We start from the raw sequence: 20,110 nt of genomic DNA on the forward strand, positions 1-20,110 counted from the left end.
TGTAACCTCATTAGTATAGTGCCAGGTTCGATAATAACTCATTGTATTATTATTTACATATTTATGATATCAATATAGCTTTGCTTTAAGTATCAGGATTCTAAACACCAATTTAGATATCATAAATCTGTTAACATATAACAATATGGTTGATTCAAGTAAACCTACCAAAATGAAAGCTGTATTCTTGAGGCATGCATAGTTCTTTATAAAAATTAGAAAAGCAAGTCATTGAAAGAATATGTGAATTTTAAAAAACCGTTGAGGATCTCAGATTCAATAATTTTTCCTTTTGATATTAGCAGAAGGAAATTAGCATATTTATTTTAGATTTAGTATCTTTTGCTTCCAGATTTTCCTTACTACATCTACCTTGAATTTTGCTTATTAACATGAGTTGCTGCTTTTGGTAGAAAAGTACTATAACACCAAGAGTAAATAAAATTTGCCTTTCTATGCCAGCTCCTGTCATTTTCCAGTTCTCTGCTCTATCTGGGGAAACGTTCAGTGGTTCTCTAGATCACTTGCATATACATATAAAATATGGTTATTTTACATGGTGATATATATATATAATTATCAATATTTTCTTTTTTCAGACCATCAATAAACTGATAAATATTAATGTTCTTTCTGTTTGTAAGGTAAGTAGCTTCTTTATAAATATGTCTTCCTTTTTTGGTTTGTTCTATTTAAAAACACATGATCAGTTCGTGCACTTCAGCCAGCTTCTGCTTCCATATGAGTTTGTATTCTAGATGAAGGCGGTTATTTCCTTCTGTCTTCGGGAAGTAGAGAGAACCGAAGACTGAACAAGTGTGTAATTTTGCTTTTTAACAACTGAGCCTATGCAAACAGTGTGGTAGGTCCTGGGACTACACAAACGACCTAGGCCGAAGATTGATGTTTACAAAGTTTTCCTCTACACATGGTCCTTCACTGATAAATTATTTCCATTTCGCATCCCCCTGTGACCATGTAAGTGGATGAATTAAATGTTGTGGTGAAAGCATTGTGGGGTAGTATTGGGCTATACAGTAATGAGTGGTTTTTATTAGCCACACGTAAACATCATTCTGATCAAGTTTTAGAATGTAAGTGAAGTTCATTGGGGTTGACTACGGAGCCTATGACCAAGAAAGAATTCTTGTGATGTCTTTGGTGCAAAATAGTGGTTTATTTAAACACGGAGACAGGACCCGTGGGCAGAAAGAGCAGCTGCCCTGAGGTTGTGAGGGGTGTCTGATTTTATATATATATATTGTATGGAGGAGGTAAGGAAAAAGGGAGGTTTCAGAAGAACTTTTATATGCTAAAGAGGACCTATAAGATACCGGACACCAGAGGCCTTGCATTGTCAAGCGTTTCCCTCTAACAAGGCATTAACCTCAAGATAGTTGCGAGAGGGCACCTGGGTGGCTCAGTGGGTTAAAGCCTCTGCCTTCAGCCCAGGTCATGATCCCAGCATCCTGGGATTGAGTCCCGCATCAGGCTCTCTGCTCAGCAGGGAGCCTGTTTCCCCCTCTCTCTGCCTGCCTCTCTGCCTACTTGTAATCACTATCAAATAAATTTTAAAAAATAAATTAATTAAAAATTTAAAAATTAAAAAAAAAACAAGATAGTTGGGAGACTCCTGGAAGAGTGTCCCATGTGTCCTACCCAGGAGTGGGGGGTGGGGGAAAGGTTGCAGGATGTCAGCTTCTACTTTGTCCTCAGCTTGCCTTCTGCTCCCTCATCAATTCTAGTTTCTAGTTGGTAGAAACATTGCTTGTATGTGCCAACAAAAGACACCACAGCTAATGACGTGCTAAAAGGAAGATTAGGCAGCAAATCTGAGCACCTGAGCACCACTTTTCCTTATATGTTAGCAGTCACTCAGAGTGAGTCGCCATACTTTGATTATACATCCTAGCCCAGCAGCAAATATTGCCCGAGGCAGAATTTCCATAGACAACGTCAAATACATCAAATTTGAACCTACAGGAGTCTCCCCTTATCCACAGGGGATGCGCTCTGAGACTTCCCATAGATGCGTGAAACCACAGATACTACCAAACCCTATACATACTATGTGTTTTCTTATACCCGTGATGAAGTTTAATTTATAAATTAGGCTCAGTAAGAGATTAACAATAATAAAATAGAACAATTATAACAGTATATCGTAATAAAGTTTATGGGAATGTGGGCTCTCTCTCTCAAAACATCTGATTGTATGTACTTGTTCGTGTTCTTGCGGTGATGTGAGATGATAAAATGCCTATGTGATGAGACGAAACAAGGGGATGGACGCAGGTGCTGTGCCGCTGCTGCTGACCTTCTGATGATACAGGTCGGAAGGAGGATCCTCTGTTGACTGTGGGTAACTTGAAACCTTGGGAAGTGAAACCCCAGATAAAGAGCCCTTGTACTGACAGAAAAGCCACGTCCATTTTCAGTAACTCTTAAATGCTTTGTTTAAGGAAATGAAAAAATATTGACCTCAAAACTATTAGAATTAACCAGATAAGTAGAAATAAGAACTTAATTAACTGTTTTTCACCTGATGGCACGATCTTGATCTTTTCCTCTTTTGTGAATGTTTAAAGAAAAATTCTCCTTGTGTCTTCATGTCCTGAGAAATCATATCTAGTACATGCTTAATTTCAAGTGTGGGAGCCCGAAAATCTTATGCCTTGTCTAACTTTTCAGGTATGGCTGTGCTTAGTTCATTCAGTTTTTATGTGGTTTTGTACATGTTGTTTCACATAAACCGGCCACCAGAGCGAAAGCTTCATTGTGACTGTCTGCATACCATGTGGCATTTGATAGCTTGCTACTGAGAGGCACCTTATCTGAATTATTTTGTAACATGACCATAATTTTTTAAAAGAAATAATCACAGTATCTTTTCCACTGTTGTTTTTAACTGGGGTTTTTACTTACATGAGATTTAGTTTAAGTGAGATAAACTACTAACAAACGGATCCTTGATTATTTGGAACAAGACCCACACACAAAATGGAAGCTTTTAAAACGGGGTTGGTATGAATATATACAAATAGTTTAAAAGGTATTTCCCTTGGCACACCTGTATAAATGTTAACATTCTTCAATAATCTGTGTGAGGTTTCAAGTTAATTAAATAACTCTACAATTTACTAGTTGTATGACCTTGAACAAATTACTTGCCCTCTGTGCTTCAGTTTTTCATCTGTAAATTGAGGGTGTTAATCTCTTTACCTCACAGAGGTGTTTTGGGAATTGAGCAAGGTAGTATGTGCAAATCACTTAGAAGAGGACCCAGATTGTGGTAAGGACCCTAAAGAATGTTACTATTAAAGATTTTTAGTAAAAATGTGAGCTTATTTTTTAGCGAGCTAAGTTTTTTGATCAAAATTAACATTCTGGTCTATAATTTGTATGTTTTATGGTTTTGAAATGACTGATGTGTACTATTTTGATAATCTTTTCTGGGTACATCTGGCCAAATGCCTAAAAATAATGAGTGTTAAAACTATGTACATGTATTTCATAATATGTTTTAATGAGTTAATGATGAAAACTATGTTTAAGTGTTTAAATTTGATTTTATGGAACTGTTGATATTAGCTACAGATTTAGTCTTCTGATACATTTATCTCCTCTGATAAATTTAACTCTTCTGTGAGATAAGCTGTGTAAAGTTTTACTCTCGATATGTTAGGATTTATTTTCTCCTGTAATGTCCTGCTTGTCAATACTTACATGTTTGTATTCCTTCATAATATAAAATGCTGACCTCCTCTGTCTCCCAGAACATGTGTTTTTGGCTGACAGTCTACAGAATACTAATGATAAAAGGCCAGGGCCTTGATCTTGACCTATGAGAACCAGTCAGCTTGCTGTGCTCCACAGCTGCACACAGCATCCTCCAGGAAGCATCTGAGCACAGAGCAGGTGTGCTGTTGGTGATCACCTCATGTCCCTGCTTTGAAGATGAGTAGTGTAGAGGGGGAGCATTGCAGATAAAGCAGTACAGATCCAACAGCACTGTATAGTACCCTTCAGGTTCTTGACAACAATAGTGAGATAAGAATGAGGCACCGGTCCTAAGATATCGGCAGATCACAAAATGCTTCTCCCACTACTTCATTCTTCCTCTTCCACTTTCTCTTTTCATGTTGGCGTATGTATTGGTTCCCAGGAAATGAGTTGGGGGGACGCACGCTGACTTATTAAACATGTCCTATCATATCAACTGTGAACCGTATGGGTGGCAAGTGTCACCGCCAGAGGAGCTCGATATATGGGCTTCACATTTTTGTATGGAAGCCTGATTTTTTGCAAGTCAAGTCCCATTTACAAAGCACTAAGGGAGTTTATTATTTAAACACTTCTACGTCAAGCTGAATAATCATCCTTTATCTTTAGTGTAAACACGAATATTCCTTTACCTGTGTGATGTGTACTTTTAGTGGAAAAACAGTTCAAAACTCTTGCTTGATTCGTTGTGGAGCTAAGACCATCTGCAGGACAGCAACATGGTCTTTGTTGGGCTGTAGACAGGATGCGTGTGGTTGGCATCTTGGCTGCACAGTTGACTAGGGCATGTTCGGGGTGAGAATGTTTGACTCGAGCCCCCGGAGGCGAGAGTTGCACAGTGGCTGACCAACCAGTGGCTAGAAAGGTGAGTGAGGACACAAGTGTGTAAGAGCTGGGGTGCTGGGCTCAGGAGGATGAAGAGAGCCATAGGAAGCCTTAGAGCAGAGATAAGGTGTGATCTGATGTACATTTTAGAAAGGCGGGTCTAATGGCAGAGTGACATGGCGTTTGTGTTTTATGGTCTCTCTGTTTATTTTCATTGTACTGAAAAAAAGGCATTCACCTTGATGAGGTTTTCTGCGCAAGGCTCCCAGGTTTAGTGTCCTTCGGTGCTGTTGTGATGTCCCCTCTGGTGTATTTTGATGAATTGTGCTTCAGTTGACTGTGTTACGTTGCCGCAGCCAGACCTCCATTTTCTATAGAGATGTAACTTCTGTTGAGAGCCCTGGGGTAACTTAAAAGAAGATGAAAATTGGTCTGGCTCTAGAATCTTAGAAGATTTTATGGTGACTGGACATCAAGAGAGCTAGGGCTTGGGTGTCTGCTGCCTAATGTCATAACACAAGTATTGAAAACGGGTTTAGACAAGAAAGAAAAAAGCCTCTTCTCATCATCAGTGCTGGCCCAAGTTTTATCTCTTCACCAAACCATACAGTAGGGCCGGCTGGCCGAGAAGCATGCCTAGAAAGATCAGAGAGATCAGTGCCCCTTTGTGACCTTGGGCTTCTTCCCCCAATCTGGAGATGGTTGATGGGGAAGGCCCCAGCATCTTCTTGGCAGTCCAACAAGTTGATGAGCACTGAATGACCTGGATCCCTCAGATCCAGGATTATGGCTTGGTCCATGTGCTCCTGTGTTAGGAGGTCAGAGGATTATAAAAAGTCACAGAAGTTCTACATTCCTACAGAGGAATCATCATAGTGAAATATCCTGACCAGAGAAATGACGAGTCATCACCAGAGGAAGTGGTGGTGAGTGATCCAGAAGAATATTGGGGAAGATATTAACCCAAATAGTTTTGACATATCAATTAACCTTGATATGTCATCATAGAGTGCAGCTCGGCTCTCCCAGGCCATTGTCTGAGCCCCGCTTAATGAGACTTTCCCTTAGCAGACATAAAGCTGCCGGTCAGAGTAAGCCCAGGGGTATTTAAAAGCCTTGTTGCTTGCCTTACAGTTTTGCTCTCAGATCCTTCAGGGGTGAATTTCGTCTGGTTCTTGTGCTCTGCTGAGCAGTTAAGTGCCAAGCTGGAGAGAGGGGTGGTGTGGTAGTTCTCTGTAGTTGACCCATTTGGCAGGTGAATCAGCCTTCCACTAGAAGAGAGGTCCTACTAGCCGGGGCTTTATTTCCTTATGATTTCAGATGCTCCATGACTGAAATCTAACGTAAGTCTTTTTCTCCTCAAGAACAGTGACCTTTAGGGACGCCTGGGTGGCTCAGTTGGTTAAGCAGCTGCCTTCGGCTCAGGTCATGATCCCAGCGTCCTGGGATCGAGTCCTGCATCGGGCTCCTTGCTCGGCGGGGAGCCTGCTTCTCCCTCTGCCTCTGCCTGCCATTCTGTCTGCCTGTGCTCGCTCTCTCTCCCTCTCTCTCTCTGACAAATAAATAAATAAAATCTTTAAAAAAAAAGAAAAAAGAACAGTGACCTTCAGGGGTGCCTGTGTGGCTCAGTGGGTTGGGCCTCTGCCTTCAGCTCAGGTCGTGGTCTCAGGGTCCTGGGATTGAGCCCCGCATCGGGCTCTCTGCTCAGCAGGGAGCCTGCTTCCCTTCCTCTCTCTCTCTCTGCCTGGCTCTCTGCCTACTTGATCTCTGTCTGTCAAATAAATAAATAAAATCTTAAAAAAAAAAAAAAAAAAGAACAGTGACCTTCAGACCAGATATGGTGGCGTTTAGAGATAATTAAGCCTCCAAATATTGACCCAGACTCTTCTAAAATAGCTGCGGTTTTATGCCTGGAGGGCTTGCTGTCTCAGAATACTGAGAGTTGGCAAAGGAGATTGTTGTACGACTGTTGATGACTATGGCAGAAATCGTGGGCAACGGGAGACGTCCCCCAACTCCAAGGCAGCCAAATACAAGTCTGGTTGCCAACAGGCAGGACACCGAGCTCCACACCACGTCAAAGACAAGTTCTAAAACTGATCTTGCTTGCATTGTTTGTTTCAGATTTGTTTGTTTAAACATCTTGTTTAAACATCTGTCAGATTCAGAGTCGCCTTCCTTCTCCAGGCCTAATGCCTAATGGTTCTTAGATCCTTTAATGACCGTTTTAGGACCTCAAGATACTATAGGCTCTTCACTCCTTTTCAGATAAATACTACCCAAGCAATACCACCCAAACCACCTGTAGTTCTTACCTAGGGCTGGGAAACCTGTTCCCTCTGATGGTCCTGGATCCTGAAGCTGCCACTGACTTCAGGGGAGAAGGTGGATGGTTGGTAGTGGCCCTGCCTGTGCCTGAATTCCTCAGAAAACCTGCAGGCTGCCATTCTGATAAATGGGGAGAACATTCCAGCCTTCTTTATTACCTCTCTCAGAGCAAGGAAGGAAGCAGGTGGGGCTGTGACCCAAGTTAAAATTTATTCACCTCCACTTACACTGAAGTACACTGAGTTTTGTTTGTTTTATTTGGGACTGGGGAAGAGTCTTAAACAGGGGATCAGCATTTAGTTTTTCCTTCGTCAGATGTGCAACCGAAGTGGGGGCTTGAAACCATGTCTTCTTAGGAGTGGCCGAAAAAACTAGACATATTTAGCATGGAGAGAGGAAGCATGACATCACACCCAGACACATAGACACACACACCCTTAATCAAGGCCAGTTAGTTCTACCTCCTTAGTATTTTGGAAGTCAGCTCACTTCTTTTCATCCCCCATGATTCCTTCCAAATTTGAAGACTCTAAACTTTTCAGTGGGAACTGCTGGAACAGCCTGACCAGCCATTTTACACCAACTTGTCTCCCTCCAGTGCAGTCTCCGTCCCCCAACCAAAGTGTTCTTTTACATGAAGTCATATCACTTTCCTGGGAGATCCTTCAAGGACTTGTTGCCCTCAAGTCCTGACTCCTTCATATGACCTCTAGGGAAGGAGCTACCTGACGGGGCTGCTGCCCACCCCTCCAGTTCTCCCCTTAGCTCTGTGCCCCTCTACTTATCTGCATCCAGGTCACGGCACCTTCACTCTCTTGAACCTCGTGCCCCCTCAGGCAGTTCCCTCTCTGTGGAAGCTCCCTTGTCTCCCACTTCACTCATGCCACTCCTCTTTCAGTTCTCAACTGACAGTCTTCTGTCCTTGGGGGCCGGTGGGGAGCCTTCCAGAGTCACCCAGGTCTCTCAGCCCTGGAGTTTCGTCACACGCAGCACGGCTTTTCTTCACTCAGCATGTCATGTTCGGTTTAGTGCCTTTCTCCAGACTGTAAGCCCCTTGAGTGCTGGTACCGCGTTCTTTTTGTTCTCTGCCACTCCCTAGCCCTGGGCCTCACCTATGGCAGGCATACGACACATGATTTTGTTTTTGATTCGTTTTGTTTTTATATTTTTAAAATTTATTTGTGAGAAATAGAGAGAGAGAGAGAGAGGGAAAGGCAGGGGTGGCGAGGAGAAGGCTCCCCTCAAAGCAGGGAGCCCAATGCGGGGCTGTATCCCAGGACCCCAGGATCACGACCTGAGCTGAAGGCACACGCTTAACCAGCTGAGCCACCTAGGTACCCCCAACAAATGCTTTTGAATAAGTAAATGAATTAATTAAAAAAAAAACTGAAAATCCTCTTTCTTTGGGAATAAGGAACCCACTTATTGTATGTGGCCCTAAAAGGCTGAGCTTAGGTCCATTGTTGGTATTTACACTCAAGGAAATTGTGAGAACTTTGTAATCTTTGGATCGGCCAGAAGTGGGATGGGCCAAAGGTGAGTTCCCCTTCTGATTCTAGGCCAGAGTTTGCAAACCCATAGTCTCTGTTGCATGCGCCCTACCAACATTTCTCAGTTGGTTCAGGGAATGTTTCCAGAAGCGGGACGTCCCACACTCAACATCTAGCTTCTCCTGGGGAAGATCTGAAAATGAGGGAACGCAGACCTGAACTGCTGCATGCCAGGAAGGGGCAAGGCAGAGGAGCGAGCAGGTGAGGCCGCGGAGTAATGAGGCCCGCCCTCTCCAGCTCACCGCAGTCCCCGCTCACCCCTGCTGTCTGGCACGCTGTGCTCCTTTATGTCACCTGCCCGGGCCTGTCAGGCGTGTGGGTTTGCAGTCCCCTGTGCATTGAACGCCAGCCCTTCAGTGTACTCAAACTGCATAACTGCTTGATGGAGTTGAAAGGTTAGAATGGTTTTAACCCAATCAGTCTCTCCCATCCTATTATTATCTGAAATCAAAGCACTTGGAGTGTTTTGCGTGCTTTTGAAAAGCTATTTTTTTCCTACTCCCACCGCTGTGTGTTCATCGTATGTGGCTCAGCCAGAAGTGTGAATGCTATGCCTGGCCCATGGCGTAGGTAATAAAGGTTTGGATGGATGAAAAGCCCAGGAGAAGCATTGGTTGCCTTTTTCTTGCCTGCATTTGCCTTTGGCATGTGACATGGTACCAGTAGAGGGAGCCCTCCAATAATTTGGAAATCCATGAGAAGAGTCTCTGTTCATCCCTCTAACCGTATTTAATTTAGGGATTATGCTAAGAATGTATTCCTCCACACTGCCCCAAGAATTTAAGTTAAGGACACTGGGAAGTTAATAAATTGTGGGAAATGAGAGTATGACCGTCAGCCCTCACCCCCACCTGGGACTTTTTAGATGAAGACATTCCAAGTTAGTCTCTAGAGTCTTTTAATCCTTTTTGAAAGCCACAATCATTATGCTCCTAAAAATTTCCAAATAATTGGGTACATTTAGCCCTTAGGGTGTCATAGTAACAGGGCTTCCTCAGGCATAACTACAAAATAATGGGTTTGCCAGACGGCCTGACAACCACTCTTTGCATAGCTTTCATCTATGAAAAACGAGTGAGTGGTTGGAGATTGGTTCTAAAGTTCTTCCCAGCTCAAAGCAAAGCTAGTTTATAATGCCTTATATATGGGTGAAAATGTAAAAATCTCTTTGAAAACTTTAGAAATTATTTCCCCTCCTAAAATCTCCACCCTTATATATGGGTGAAAATGTAAAAATCTCTTTGAGAACTTTAGAAATTCTTTTCTCCTCCTAAAATCTCTTTTGAGAAGTCAGCTTATTTGGGGAAAGTTTAAGTAATGGAAATTCCTAGCATGTCATAATATGCTAAAGTTGGAAAGGCGGTGAATGGTGGTATATGTGTTCTTTAATTTTTTGTTTAGAGGTAAAGATTATGGCTTTAGATTCATTATTATCCATTGGCATGCAGCCCTCTCTGTTCTGGAAAGTTCTTTTATTTTTCTTTAGTTCAATTATTTTAACATACATCAAAACAATTTATTATGAAAGGAAAAACTTTGTGTTTTTTTATGGTGTGGGATTGAATTTCAGATTAAGTAAAATGGGGTGGGGGAGGCAATGGTAAGGAGGGCTCTTAACTTCCTCATACTTAAAACATTATTAAAGAGGACAATGAAATAATACTTGGAGATCTCAAAGCCCTCAAAATTTTTTACCTGATTAAGCTTTTTACCCCCCTGTGCAGTAAATATTGCTTTAGTCATACAGGTGACATTCTAAGAATTTCTAATGAAGTTGTATTCTCGGGACCACAGAACTCAAATTACACAGTTTCTAAAGGAAATATGTGCTGTGCCATTCCAGCATGACTTCCAATGAGTCACCCTCTAATTTCTTCCAAACAGGCATGGTGTAACATCATTGTTACATAACTTATGTGATTCTTTTCACTATCAGACTATGATTTTTTAAATCATTGTTAATGATTCCGATGGTAAACTTGTTTAAGGCATTTATATCTCCTTTCTTCTAATTTGTATGAGTTCAATTTTCAGTTGCTTGAATTCAGATCCTGTTTACTCCAAGCAGATTTCTCTGGGCAAGAAGGCAGGGCAGATGTGGACAAAGTGGTGATGTGTGATGACCTAATTATTTAGATGAATAGCCTGGATTCTTGGGGCTTTGCCCAGATTCTAGGGTTAAGTTGTTGCACTTTAAATCCTATTTATATACAATGGTGATATAGGGGACAATATTTGCTTCCTTATTGTACCAAGTTACCTTGAATTTTAATCTTTCCTTTTGGGTTTTTGGTTGTCTTCTTGAGCATAATACAGACTGTTTTCTTTGTCCTAGTCTTTACAGAAACTGACCAAACACCAGAGGTTGCATGAAACAAAAATAATTTGCTTATAAAATTAAATCCCTTGCATGTAAAACAATTTGCATAATTTATATAATTTGCTTGTACAGGTTTTCATAATAAACTAAAATGCAGAGAATCCTAAATTGGGTTTCAGGAATAAAATAAAATTCCTTCTATGAGCTCTTGATTACTGATATCAGAGAAGTGAAAGAAAAAAATTATTCATGTTAATTTCTTTCAGAAATAACACTATTTGTAGGGGCTTTTCTAATTATGAAAACAGTGCAAATAATTGCCCCCAAAATGTGAGAAATATTTAAGAATACTAAGATGGTTACATTTTAATATAACATTTCCAGAGATCTTTTTTTTTTTAGGGCAGCCAATGTATTAAGTCAGGTATCTCAGCTAAATGATCTGATAATACTGATCTGATTTTTTTATGAGCTAAATCAGCCTCTTATTCATTTTCCCAGCCCAAATATATACAGCTGTGGTAATAAATACCAGTAAATATTCTGCTCTTGAAATTGACTATGTGGTATCCCCAGAAAGACTTCTAAATTAAGCTGTCATTGCTAAAGACTTTGATTTATTTTTGTGTATTTGTATATAGTATGGCCAGCTTGCATACAAAGTGGTGCAATATAATGTGTATTGACCTTTCTCCCTTTTATTTTAGGCTTCTGGGACTTATTTTTGTGGTAAGGATTGATGAAACGGTTATATATATATATATATATATATATATATATATATATATAAAACTAGGAAATATATGGGGTTTTTTGGAGAGATTTGAAGCTCTCATTGGAGAGGGACTACTGCAACAACTTCTATCACTTTTTAGGAAAGAACTAAATTTAAAGTGTTTGCTTTACACTTTTTTTTTTCTTAAAGATTTTATTTATTCATTTGACAGAGAGATCACAAGTAGGCAGAGAGGCAGGCAGAGAGAGGGAAACAGGCTTCCCGCTGAGCAGAGAGCCCGATGGGGGACTCGATCCCAGGACCCTGAGATCATGACCCGAGCCGAAGGCAGCGGCTTAACCCACTGAGCCACCCAGGCACCCTACTGTACACTTTTGAAAACAATTTCAGGGGCACCTGGGTGGGTCAGTGGGTTAAAGTCTCTGCCTTCAGCTCAGGTCATGATCCCAGGGTCCTGGGATTGAGCCCCACATCGGGCTCTCTGCTCAGTGGGGAGCCTGCTTCTCCCCCTCTCTCTCTGCCTCCCTCTCTGCCTACTTGTGATCTCTGTCTGTCAAATAAATAAATAAAATCTTTAAAAAAAAAAAGAAAACAACTTCAACACGGGAAAAAACAAGTTAAAAACCATATTTACTGCTATTTTTCTAATATTCTTAGCCACTGAACTTACAAGTTATGGTAACCTTACATTAGCAGTATCTTAAGAGGAACAAAAAATTTCCTGGTACAGCAATTATTACCTGCAGATGGCCTAAAATTAGCATTTTGAGTTAACTCCAGAAACAGCTTGTGAGCTGTGAAATGGAGTTCAGATAGATAGTGAGATTTCACAGAAACGCTTGGTATATAGTATAAATAACCAGATATCAAGATACCAATCGGTGCATACAAAGTAAAATGAGACTTCTAATAACTTAGTTAAAATATCCTATGTAAAACTTGATGTCAAAGAGAATTTTTAAAAAATTTAATTTAATGTGAACATAGTGAAGCCTCTCTTTTGCTTATGCATAGAATTTTAAGAATTATTTATATACACATATACGAAAAAGGCTTGAAGTCAAATTTATGATGAATTAGGATCTGATTAGGAGAAAAGAGAATTTAAGAACAGATGAAGGCATTAATCAGGTTTATAAAAGCATGCAGATTTCAAGTTAACTTTTCTTAGGCTTTTCAGTATTGTTATTATTTGGCAGATCAAAAAGGATGTTCCCTTCTGTGACAAGGAGAAATAGTTTAGAGCCAGAATTTAAAAGGAGAAGCCAATGAACAATGCAAAAGAATTTAATTTTTCGTGAGAGGACTTTATGGATTATTTGGTCATTGGGCATTCAACAAGTATTTCTGGACTTTTAATAGCTAGGCATCAAAGATACTGCTTCTTCCTTCCTCTTTGTGTTAAGTTACTTAAACTTCTTGAGGGTTGGGTTTTTAAAAAACATTATTTACTTATTTGAGAGAATGAGAGCGAGCAAGCACATGTGTACAAGAAGGAGGAAGAGCAGAGGGAGAGGGATGTGCTGGGTGTGGAGCCCAGTGTGGGGCTTGATCCCACGAGCCTGAGATCATGACCTGAACCAAAATCAAGAGTTAGACGTTCAACTGACTGTGCCACCTAGGCGCCCCTAAACTTCTTGAGTTTTAATTCACGTGTATAAAGGATACATTTTGGTGCTCGTTTCGGCAGCACATACACTAAAATTGGAATGATATGGAGATTAGCATGGCCCATATACAAAGACAACCCAGAAATTCATTCAGCGTTCTATAATTTTGATGTTAACTTACTGTGGTAATCCTTTTGCAGTATATACATATATCAAATCATTATGCTCTACAGCTTAAACTAATACAATGTTTTATGTCAGTTATTTCTTACTAAAACAGGAAGGGGAAAGGTATATTTTGAATATGTCCCCATACATCAAAGACCATCCAAAAAATATTTAATGTTTAGTTATTGATGTAGTTTTATAAATAAGATTCTATCTTATGGGATTTTATTTTGTCTCTGATTGTGGATAATTTTTTGCCATTCAGAAAGGAAACATTTAATGTATGACATGCACACAGTGTAAGGGAAAAAATAGCACCCATGCATGCATTTCTATTTCTTCGATATCCCAGCTAATGTGATTTTTTTTTCTTTTTAAGATTTTATTTATTTATTTGACAGAGAGAGAGATCACAAGTAGACAGAGAGGCAGGCGGTGGGGGGGAGGGAAGCAGACTCCCCGCCGAGCAGAGAGCCCGATGGGGGGCTCGATCCCAGGACCCCGAGACCATGACCCGAGCCAAAGGCAGAGGCCTTAACCCACTGAGCCACCCAGGCGCCCCTCGTGTGGTATTTCTTACTGGATTATATTTAAGAGAGTAAATTTATGTCTTGGAAAAAAAATCTGAATTAAACTTTACAACTCTGTGCAACCACTTGTTAATAGTCGAATAGTTCTGAGATCCCTGGTCAGAATAAAAGAATTTAGCAATAGATTTTATAGACTTTGCTGGGTGTTTTCCAGGTTGATCACGGTCTACAAATCCCATCCTTTCTCTCTTTTTGTGTAGGAGGCCAAACAGTTGGCGGCTACCTCAGTGAACTGAAGAGTTAGCTACTATTCAGTTAACAAGTCTCATTTCATGCACATGTGTACGTACACGCACAGATGCATGCACATGTGTACGCACACGCAGGCACACCTCCCTGCCATTGGATGAGAACATGTTTATTATCAATCTGCTTACCCTGTTTCTGGTGGTCTCAGGTCTTGGAGGACTGAATGCTCACTTCTCTCCATGGAGTGCTTGGGGACCTCCTACATCAGCTAACCATTATGGTCCCCTGAGGAAATGCGCTGAATAAAAAAGGTTTTCAGATTTTGCTAGGAATGCATGTAATATATCCTTACAATAAAATACTCTACAATGGTTAATATGCCTGAAGTACGTCTGTTTGCGCTAGCATGGGAAGCTGTCTGTGAAGTGGTATGATACGCACATTGCGTGACATATATATAACAGGATGCTCGTGAATTTCTTTCTTTTTTTTTTTTTTAAGATTTTATTTATTTGTTTGACAGAGAGAGATCACAAGTAGAGAGGCAGGCAGAGAGAGAGAGAGAGAGGGAAGCAGGCTCCCCACTGAGCAGAGAGCCCGATGCGGGACTCGATCCCAGGACCCTGAGATCATGACCTGAGCCGAAGGCAGCGGCTTAACCCACTGAGCCACCCAGGCGCCCTCGTGAATTTCTTTATAAGCTCGTTCAACAAAAGGTTTTCTCTGTGCATCATTTCTATGGCATACATTGTAGTTTCTTTCAGCTGTTTGCCTTTTTGTGTTCTATTCCTTCTACTGGAATATTTTTTCCGCCTGATGAATTCCTATTTATTCTTTCAGAACTTAACTGAAATATAATCTGTGAAGCTCTAGACCTGATTCCCCAGACATAACGAGTTTTTCTCCAAAGCATTAGGGCCATCTGTTCTCACCTCTGTTGTACCACTCACGGTATGTCTTGTAATGATTTGTTTATATGTACATGTATTCTCTGGCTAGGTAGTGAGCACCTATCAGCTAGCCCAGGTTCGAGTACATAACGTGGCCTCGACAAAACTGAAGAATGTCTCTTTTTATTGTTTTGTGTTTCTCAGGCCATAGTTGATATGCATAGAACATTTTGAGAGCTCTTTTTTCTCCTGGGTTTGATAAAGTAACATCTGCTGTGTTTTGTGATTCCAGCTCCTTAACTCATTCATATGATTAAGATTTTTTTTTTAAGATTTTATTTATTTATTTGACAGAGATCACAAGTAGGCAGAGAGGCAGGCAGAGAGAGAGGAGGAAGCAGGCTCCCTGCTGAGCAAAGAGCCCAATGTGGGGCTTGATCGCAGGACCTTGGGATCATGACCTGAGCCGAAGGCAGATGCTTTAACCCACTGAGTCACCAGGGCGCCCCTGATTAAGATTTTTTTTTTTTTTTTAAATTTCATTCAGGGGCGCCTGGGTGGCTCAGTGGGTGAAGTGTCTGACTTGGGCTCAGATCATGATCCTGGCATCCTGGGACTGAGCTCCGCACGAGGCTCTCTGCTCAGCATGGAGTCTCCCTTTGCCTCTCCCCCTGCCCATGCTCTCTCTTTCTCTTTCTCTCTGCAGTAAATAAATAAAATCTTAAAAAGTATAAAAAAAAATAAAAACTTCATTGAAGGATAATTTATAAACCATAAAATCCGTCCACTTTAAGTGTATAATTAAAAGGTAAATAAATTCAGAGTTGTGCAATCGTCATCAAATCCAATTTTAGAACAATTCCATTACCCCAAGAACATCCCAACTGAGGTATTTTTCAATATTGGTGGAACTATCCAGAAACTTGTTATCACTTGAACTTGATGACCTCAAACTTTGTCATTATTTTTGGTTCTAAACTATGTCAGACACGACATGGTTAAAGGAGGCCTACATGCGTAGTGGCACTGCATCCTGAAACAATAGTGCCTCCTGGCAATAAGGGACACTAATTCCTCTTCAGAGCCTTGCTGTGTGACAAGCTCTATGCTGAGTCCATTATAAACATTACCTCGTTTGAGATTCAGAATAGAATAATCTGTATTGTAGATGCCTTCTTTATATAATCCATATGTACGTTGCAGAGAAGGAAGTAACTCGAGATCACGCTGCTAGTAAGTGGAATGGCTGGGACTTGAACTTGGGCCTGACCGTGTCCCACATTTACCTGAACATTCCGTGGCTATATATTGAGCAATTGCAGTGTGTTCCCATAGAAAGGCACATCTTAGGAAATGTGTAGGCAAGTTTGAAGAGTTACTTCATCTGAAAAGGGAGGAGGTAACTACAGTGTTGAAAGGATCCGCCCTGAAATCAGCTTTTTCTCTGATTTGGCTCCATCCAGTTGGGTTTGAGGCCCCGTGGGCATATCCTGAATTGGGTCAGCAGACCTAGAAAAGAGAAGAAACAGGGGCATGTTGTAAAAAATTATAAAATACTGAGGCCATTTGGGTTATCAGCATAATCTCTGATTAAGTTTGCTTTGGGAGTTATTTAATCTTTAAGTCTTAAAATGTTACCATCGCTTGTTTTTCGTCAACACAAATGGTCAATTTTATTAGTTAGAGTAGTGGTTTGGCTGCTGTAACAGAGACCTAGCAGTGGCTTAAATAAAATAATATTTTTCTCTCATATAAAAAGCTGGGTAGGAAATCAAGGTTTGGCATAGTAGTTCCCCAGTCATTAGGGATCCTGCCCCTTTACCTCATTGCTCTGCCCCTATTATCACACAGCTCTCAGCTCGCAGTTCAGGTGGGTTGTTTTAGCTCCTTCCACCACATCTATCCAGCCATCAGGTGGAGGAATGTGTCAGGAGGAGGACACGTGTTTTTCTCTCCTATCAGGCCATGACCAAGAACTTGCATGTGTAACTTCCAATCATATCTCATGCTATAGAACATAGAGAGCACGTGCCCCTTGTTCTGTGAAGACGACTTTAATGTGAAAAACATAGACTTGTATGTAAGAAGGAGGGAGATATGGAAAGCTTTAGGCCAAACTCTTTTTCTTGATATCTTTTTTTTTTTTAATCTGCGCCAGAAGATTCGGCCAAATCCAGAAACTTCTGTCAACATGATTCCCCTAGGCTATGAAGACACTTCTTTGTTTCGAAGTTGGCAGTGTGTCAGTCTGTCTTTCATGCTGCAGTGTCAGTTTGAACTTGTTTTTCCTGGAAAAGTATATGCAGCAGCTCCCGGCTTGACATCTGGGTTGGGAGCACTGCATAGCAGATTTTACCTTGTAAACAGCTGAAAACATTTTCTTTCTTCAAAATATTTCTAGGAAAAAAAATTATTTTCTCATGAGAGCACTGTTTTCATTAAGACCTAGTATTCAAGAAAAAACACTTAAAATTCCTATGTTTGGCATGTGTCCAACTTTTCTGTGACAGAGCAGCATTTGCTTCTTAGAAAATTGATGATACCTGCAAATCAAGAATTCGTGTTCTAACCTCAGTACTTAACTAAGACATGGCCCTGACTAAGCCAGTGGGTGTCTTAACCGTTCTTAGTTAATAATACCTTAAAACAGAATTTAGGAGTAGCCTCTCATCATATTATATGTATTTTTTTAAGATTTTATTTATTAGTTTGAGATAGTGAGAGAGAGCAGGAACGGGGGGAGCAGAAGGAGAGAGAGAGAAGCAGACTCCCCACTGAGTAGGAAGCCCAATGTGGGGTTTAATCCCAGGACACTGGGATCATGACCTGAGCTGAAGGCAGATGCTTAACCGACTGAGCCACCCCGGTGCCCTGCATTATATGTATTTAATCAACAATTCCAAGGCCCTTTGAAAATGCAGGTGTCATTTTTCTTTGTTGTTGGTTTCAAGAGATCACAGATAACCTTAACTTTCTTGAAGGATGTGTTTTTACTCACAGCTAGCTAGACCAACACGGGGAATGAAATGTCAGGATACATTTAACATTTGCCAACCTGTCACTTTGGGGCATTCTTCTAAAGGCCTTTTTGATAGGAAAAGATCGTTTGAGCACTTAAGATTAGGAATCTTAAGTGATCTTGGTTCGCAGATATTCCCTTTGATAACGTATATCCCTTTTCAGGAGTACATTTTGGGAGACTAGAGCTCACTGTTAAGTCCTTAATTATTTGAAGATCTCTGTGCCAGTATTAGGTTTCAGGCAAGGCCAAGTTTAGCCAAGTTTACTGAAAGTATTCCCATTGTTAACTCCAGTGATTTCATCTGCTTCCTTTTTATGCACTCTTTTTTTTTTTTTTTTTTTAAGAATTTATTTATTTGACAGACAGAGATCACAAGTAGGCAGAGAGGCAGGCAGAGAGAGAGGAGGAAGCAGGCTTCCCGCTGAGCAGAGAGCCCAATGTGGGGCTCGATCTCAGGACCCTGGGACCATGACCTGAGCTGAAGGCAGAGGCTTTAACCCACTGAGCCACCCAGGCGCCCCCTTTTTATGCACTCTTGACACAGCCAGATTATATAGAGTATATAAAATAAAATAAACTGCTGTCTATAGAGTGGTGAGTGGTTTCGTGATTCTCTTCTGTTTTGAGAATGGCTTCTCTCCACTGTTTATATGATGCCTGCAACCTCAGCCATCATGAATGTTTTGTTTTCTCTTTTGCAGATGACACGATTGGTGCTGCCCGGTATGGTGGAAAGGTGAGTCACGAGCGCACTCACAAACACTAGAGAGACCGAGCTCATGATTATTTATAGGGAGAATCCTTTCTTTGCAAAATTCAGTAGAGTGACTAATGAACCTATCCTCCATGTCTTAGCAACAGAGTAATGTGCCTGGCGAGTCACACGGTAGAGCATGAGTCATCTGGTGGCGGAGGCCTTTTCCACTCGATTCCCTTTTTATTTCCCTCTCCAGGGTTGTGGTGGTTCCTTTAGATCAGGATTAAAAAGTCTGCCTGAGTCACCATCACCAACTCAATTGCCTGCTATTCTGAGGGGGCGGACAGAGTTCCTGGGGTATTCCCGGGAATGCCTTCTTAAAGCTATATGCTCTCAGAACTAAAATCAGTGGAGTTTCACAAAGCAAGACCCCATCTTCTGGTTGTTTAGTTTTTAAGGGGTGAATGGATATATGAGGAACTTAGGTATGTTATAAAATGGTTATAAGATGTCAAACCTACCTTTGGAACAGAAACCCACACCGTGGAGCCCCCTTTGTGTTCTGGTTTGAGAGGGGTTCCCCTAGAATATGCTAGATGTCTTCATTTTCATTGAGAAATGTGTCGTAGAGTTTCTTCTTGAAATAGCACCAAGTGTAAAATTGTAATTAAGCTCTGTTTCTCCCTTGGAAAAGCCTGAATGATGCCTAGGCTTTCAAAAGAAACCTGTTGAAAAGATCTGGGCTTGCATCTTGAGCTAGCTTGATCGTTTGCTAAATTTAGGGCTTCACAGTCATCCTTCCTCTGCAAAACAGCTTTGAGTTTGGAAGAGATCCAAAAGAATCATAGCTTCGGAAAGGGCATAGCCCAAAGACCCTACTTTGAAGAAACCTCTGTGACCAGCTACAGGCAGGGTTGACAGCTAATGTTTGTTGAGAACCTGTTACGTCCCAAGTGTTGTACTGGGGACTTGATGTGTGTTAACTCATTTAACTTCGATAGCCTCCTGCCATTGTACAGAGGAGGAAGCAAGGTTAGGAATCCATTTTGTTTGGCATCTACAGAGACTGGTGGAAAAACTGCTTCTTTGCAGTTTTTGTTTGTGATTCCATTTTATATGAAGTTTGGTATATTTCAATTCCTGTAGTAAAATTTCCCTCTAAACACTCAGACTGCTTCATGTTGGTCGACAGTGAGAGTGTGCCTCTGATGGTCAGATATGGAAGTGAACAGACAGCAGTCTAACCAGACAGAACCCTAGATTGCAGAGAATTGGGGCCGACAGGGTAGAACCCTGAAGGGATGAAGTCATGGCCATCATCTTAATCCACTTTCGCTATCTGCCAGTGACTCGGTATTAATTCAGGACAGTAAGTCCATCCATTAAAAATGAAATACTTAAA

The 20,110-nt window shown here is 41.0% G+C and overlaps 1 protein-coding gene and 1 non-coding gene across 6 annotated transcripts in view; both read left to right on the forward strand.

Annotated features, from left to right (window-relative positions):
• Nucleotides 1-20,110, forward strand: part of LOC125079411 (very-long-chain 3-oxoacyl-CoA reductase) — a 339,719-nt gene that overhangs the window by 117,310 nt on the left and 202,299 nt on the right. The window contains exons 6-7 of one of the 5 annotated variants that reach the window (XM_047692990.1): nucleotides 600-644; nucleotides 18,713-18,747. The exons of the other annotated variants lie outside the window; for them this stretch is intronic. Of the exons in view, the coding sequence (XP_047548946.1) occupies nucleotides 600-644; nucleotides 18,713-18,747 (80 nt within the window). The remainder of the gene's footprint in view (nucleotides 1-599; nucleotides 645-18,712; nucleotides 18,748-20,110) is intronic. 5 annotated transcript variants of the gene reach the window in all.
• LOC125080258 (U6 spliceosomal RNA) lies at nucleotides 13,217-13,320 on the forward strand. Its single transcript, XR_007121282.1, has one exon. It is a non-coding gene; the product is annotated as a U6 spliceosomal RNA (small nuclear RNA).

Source organism: Lutra lutra, chromosome 10 (assembly GCF_902655055.1).
Source record: "Lutra lutra chromosome 10, mLutLut1.2, whole genome shotgun sequence".
In the NCBI taxonomy this organism is placed as follows: domain Eukaryota; kingdom Metazoa; phylum Chordata; class Mammalia; order Carnivora; family Mustelidae; genus Lutra; species Lutra lutra.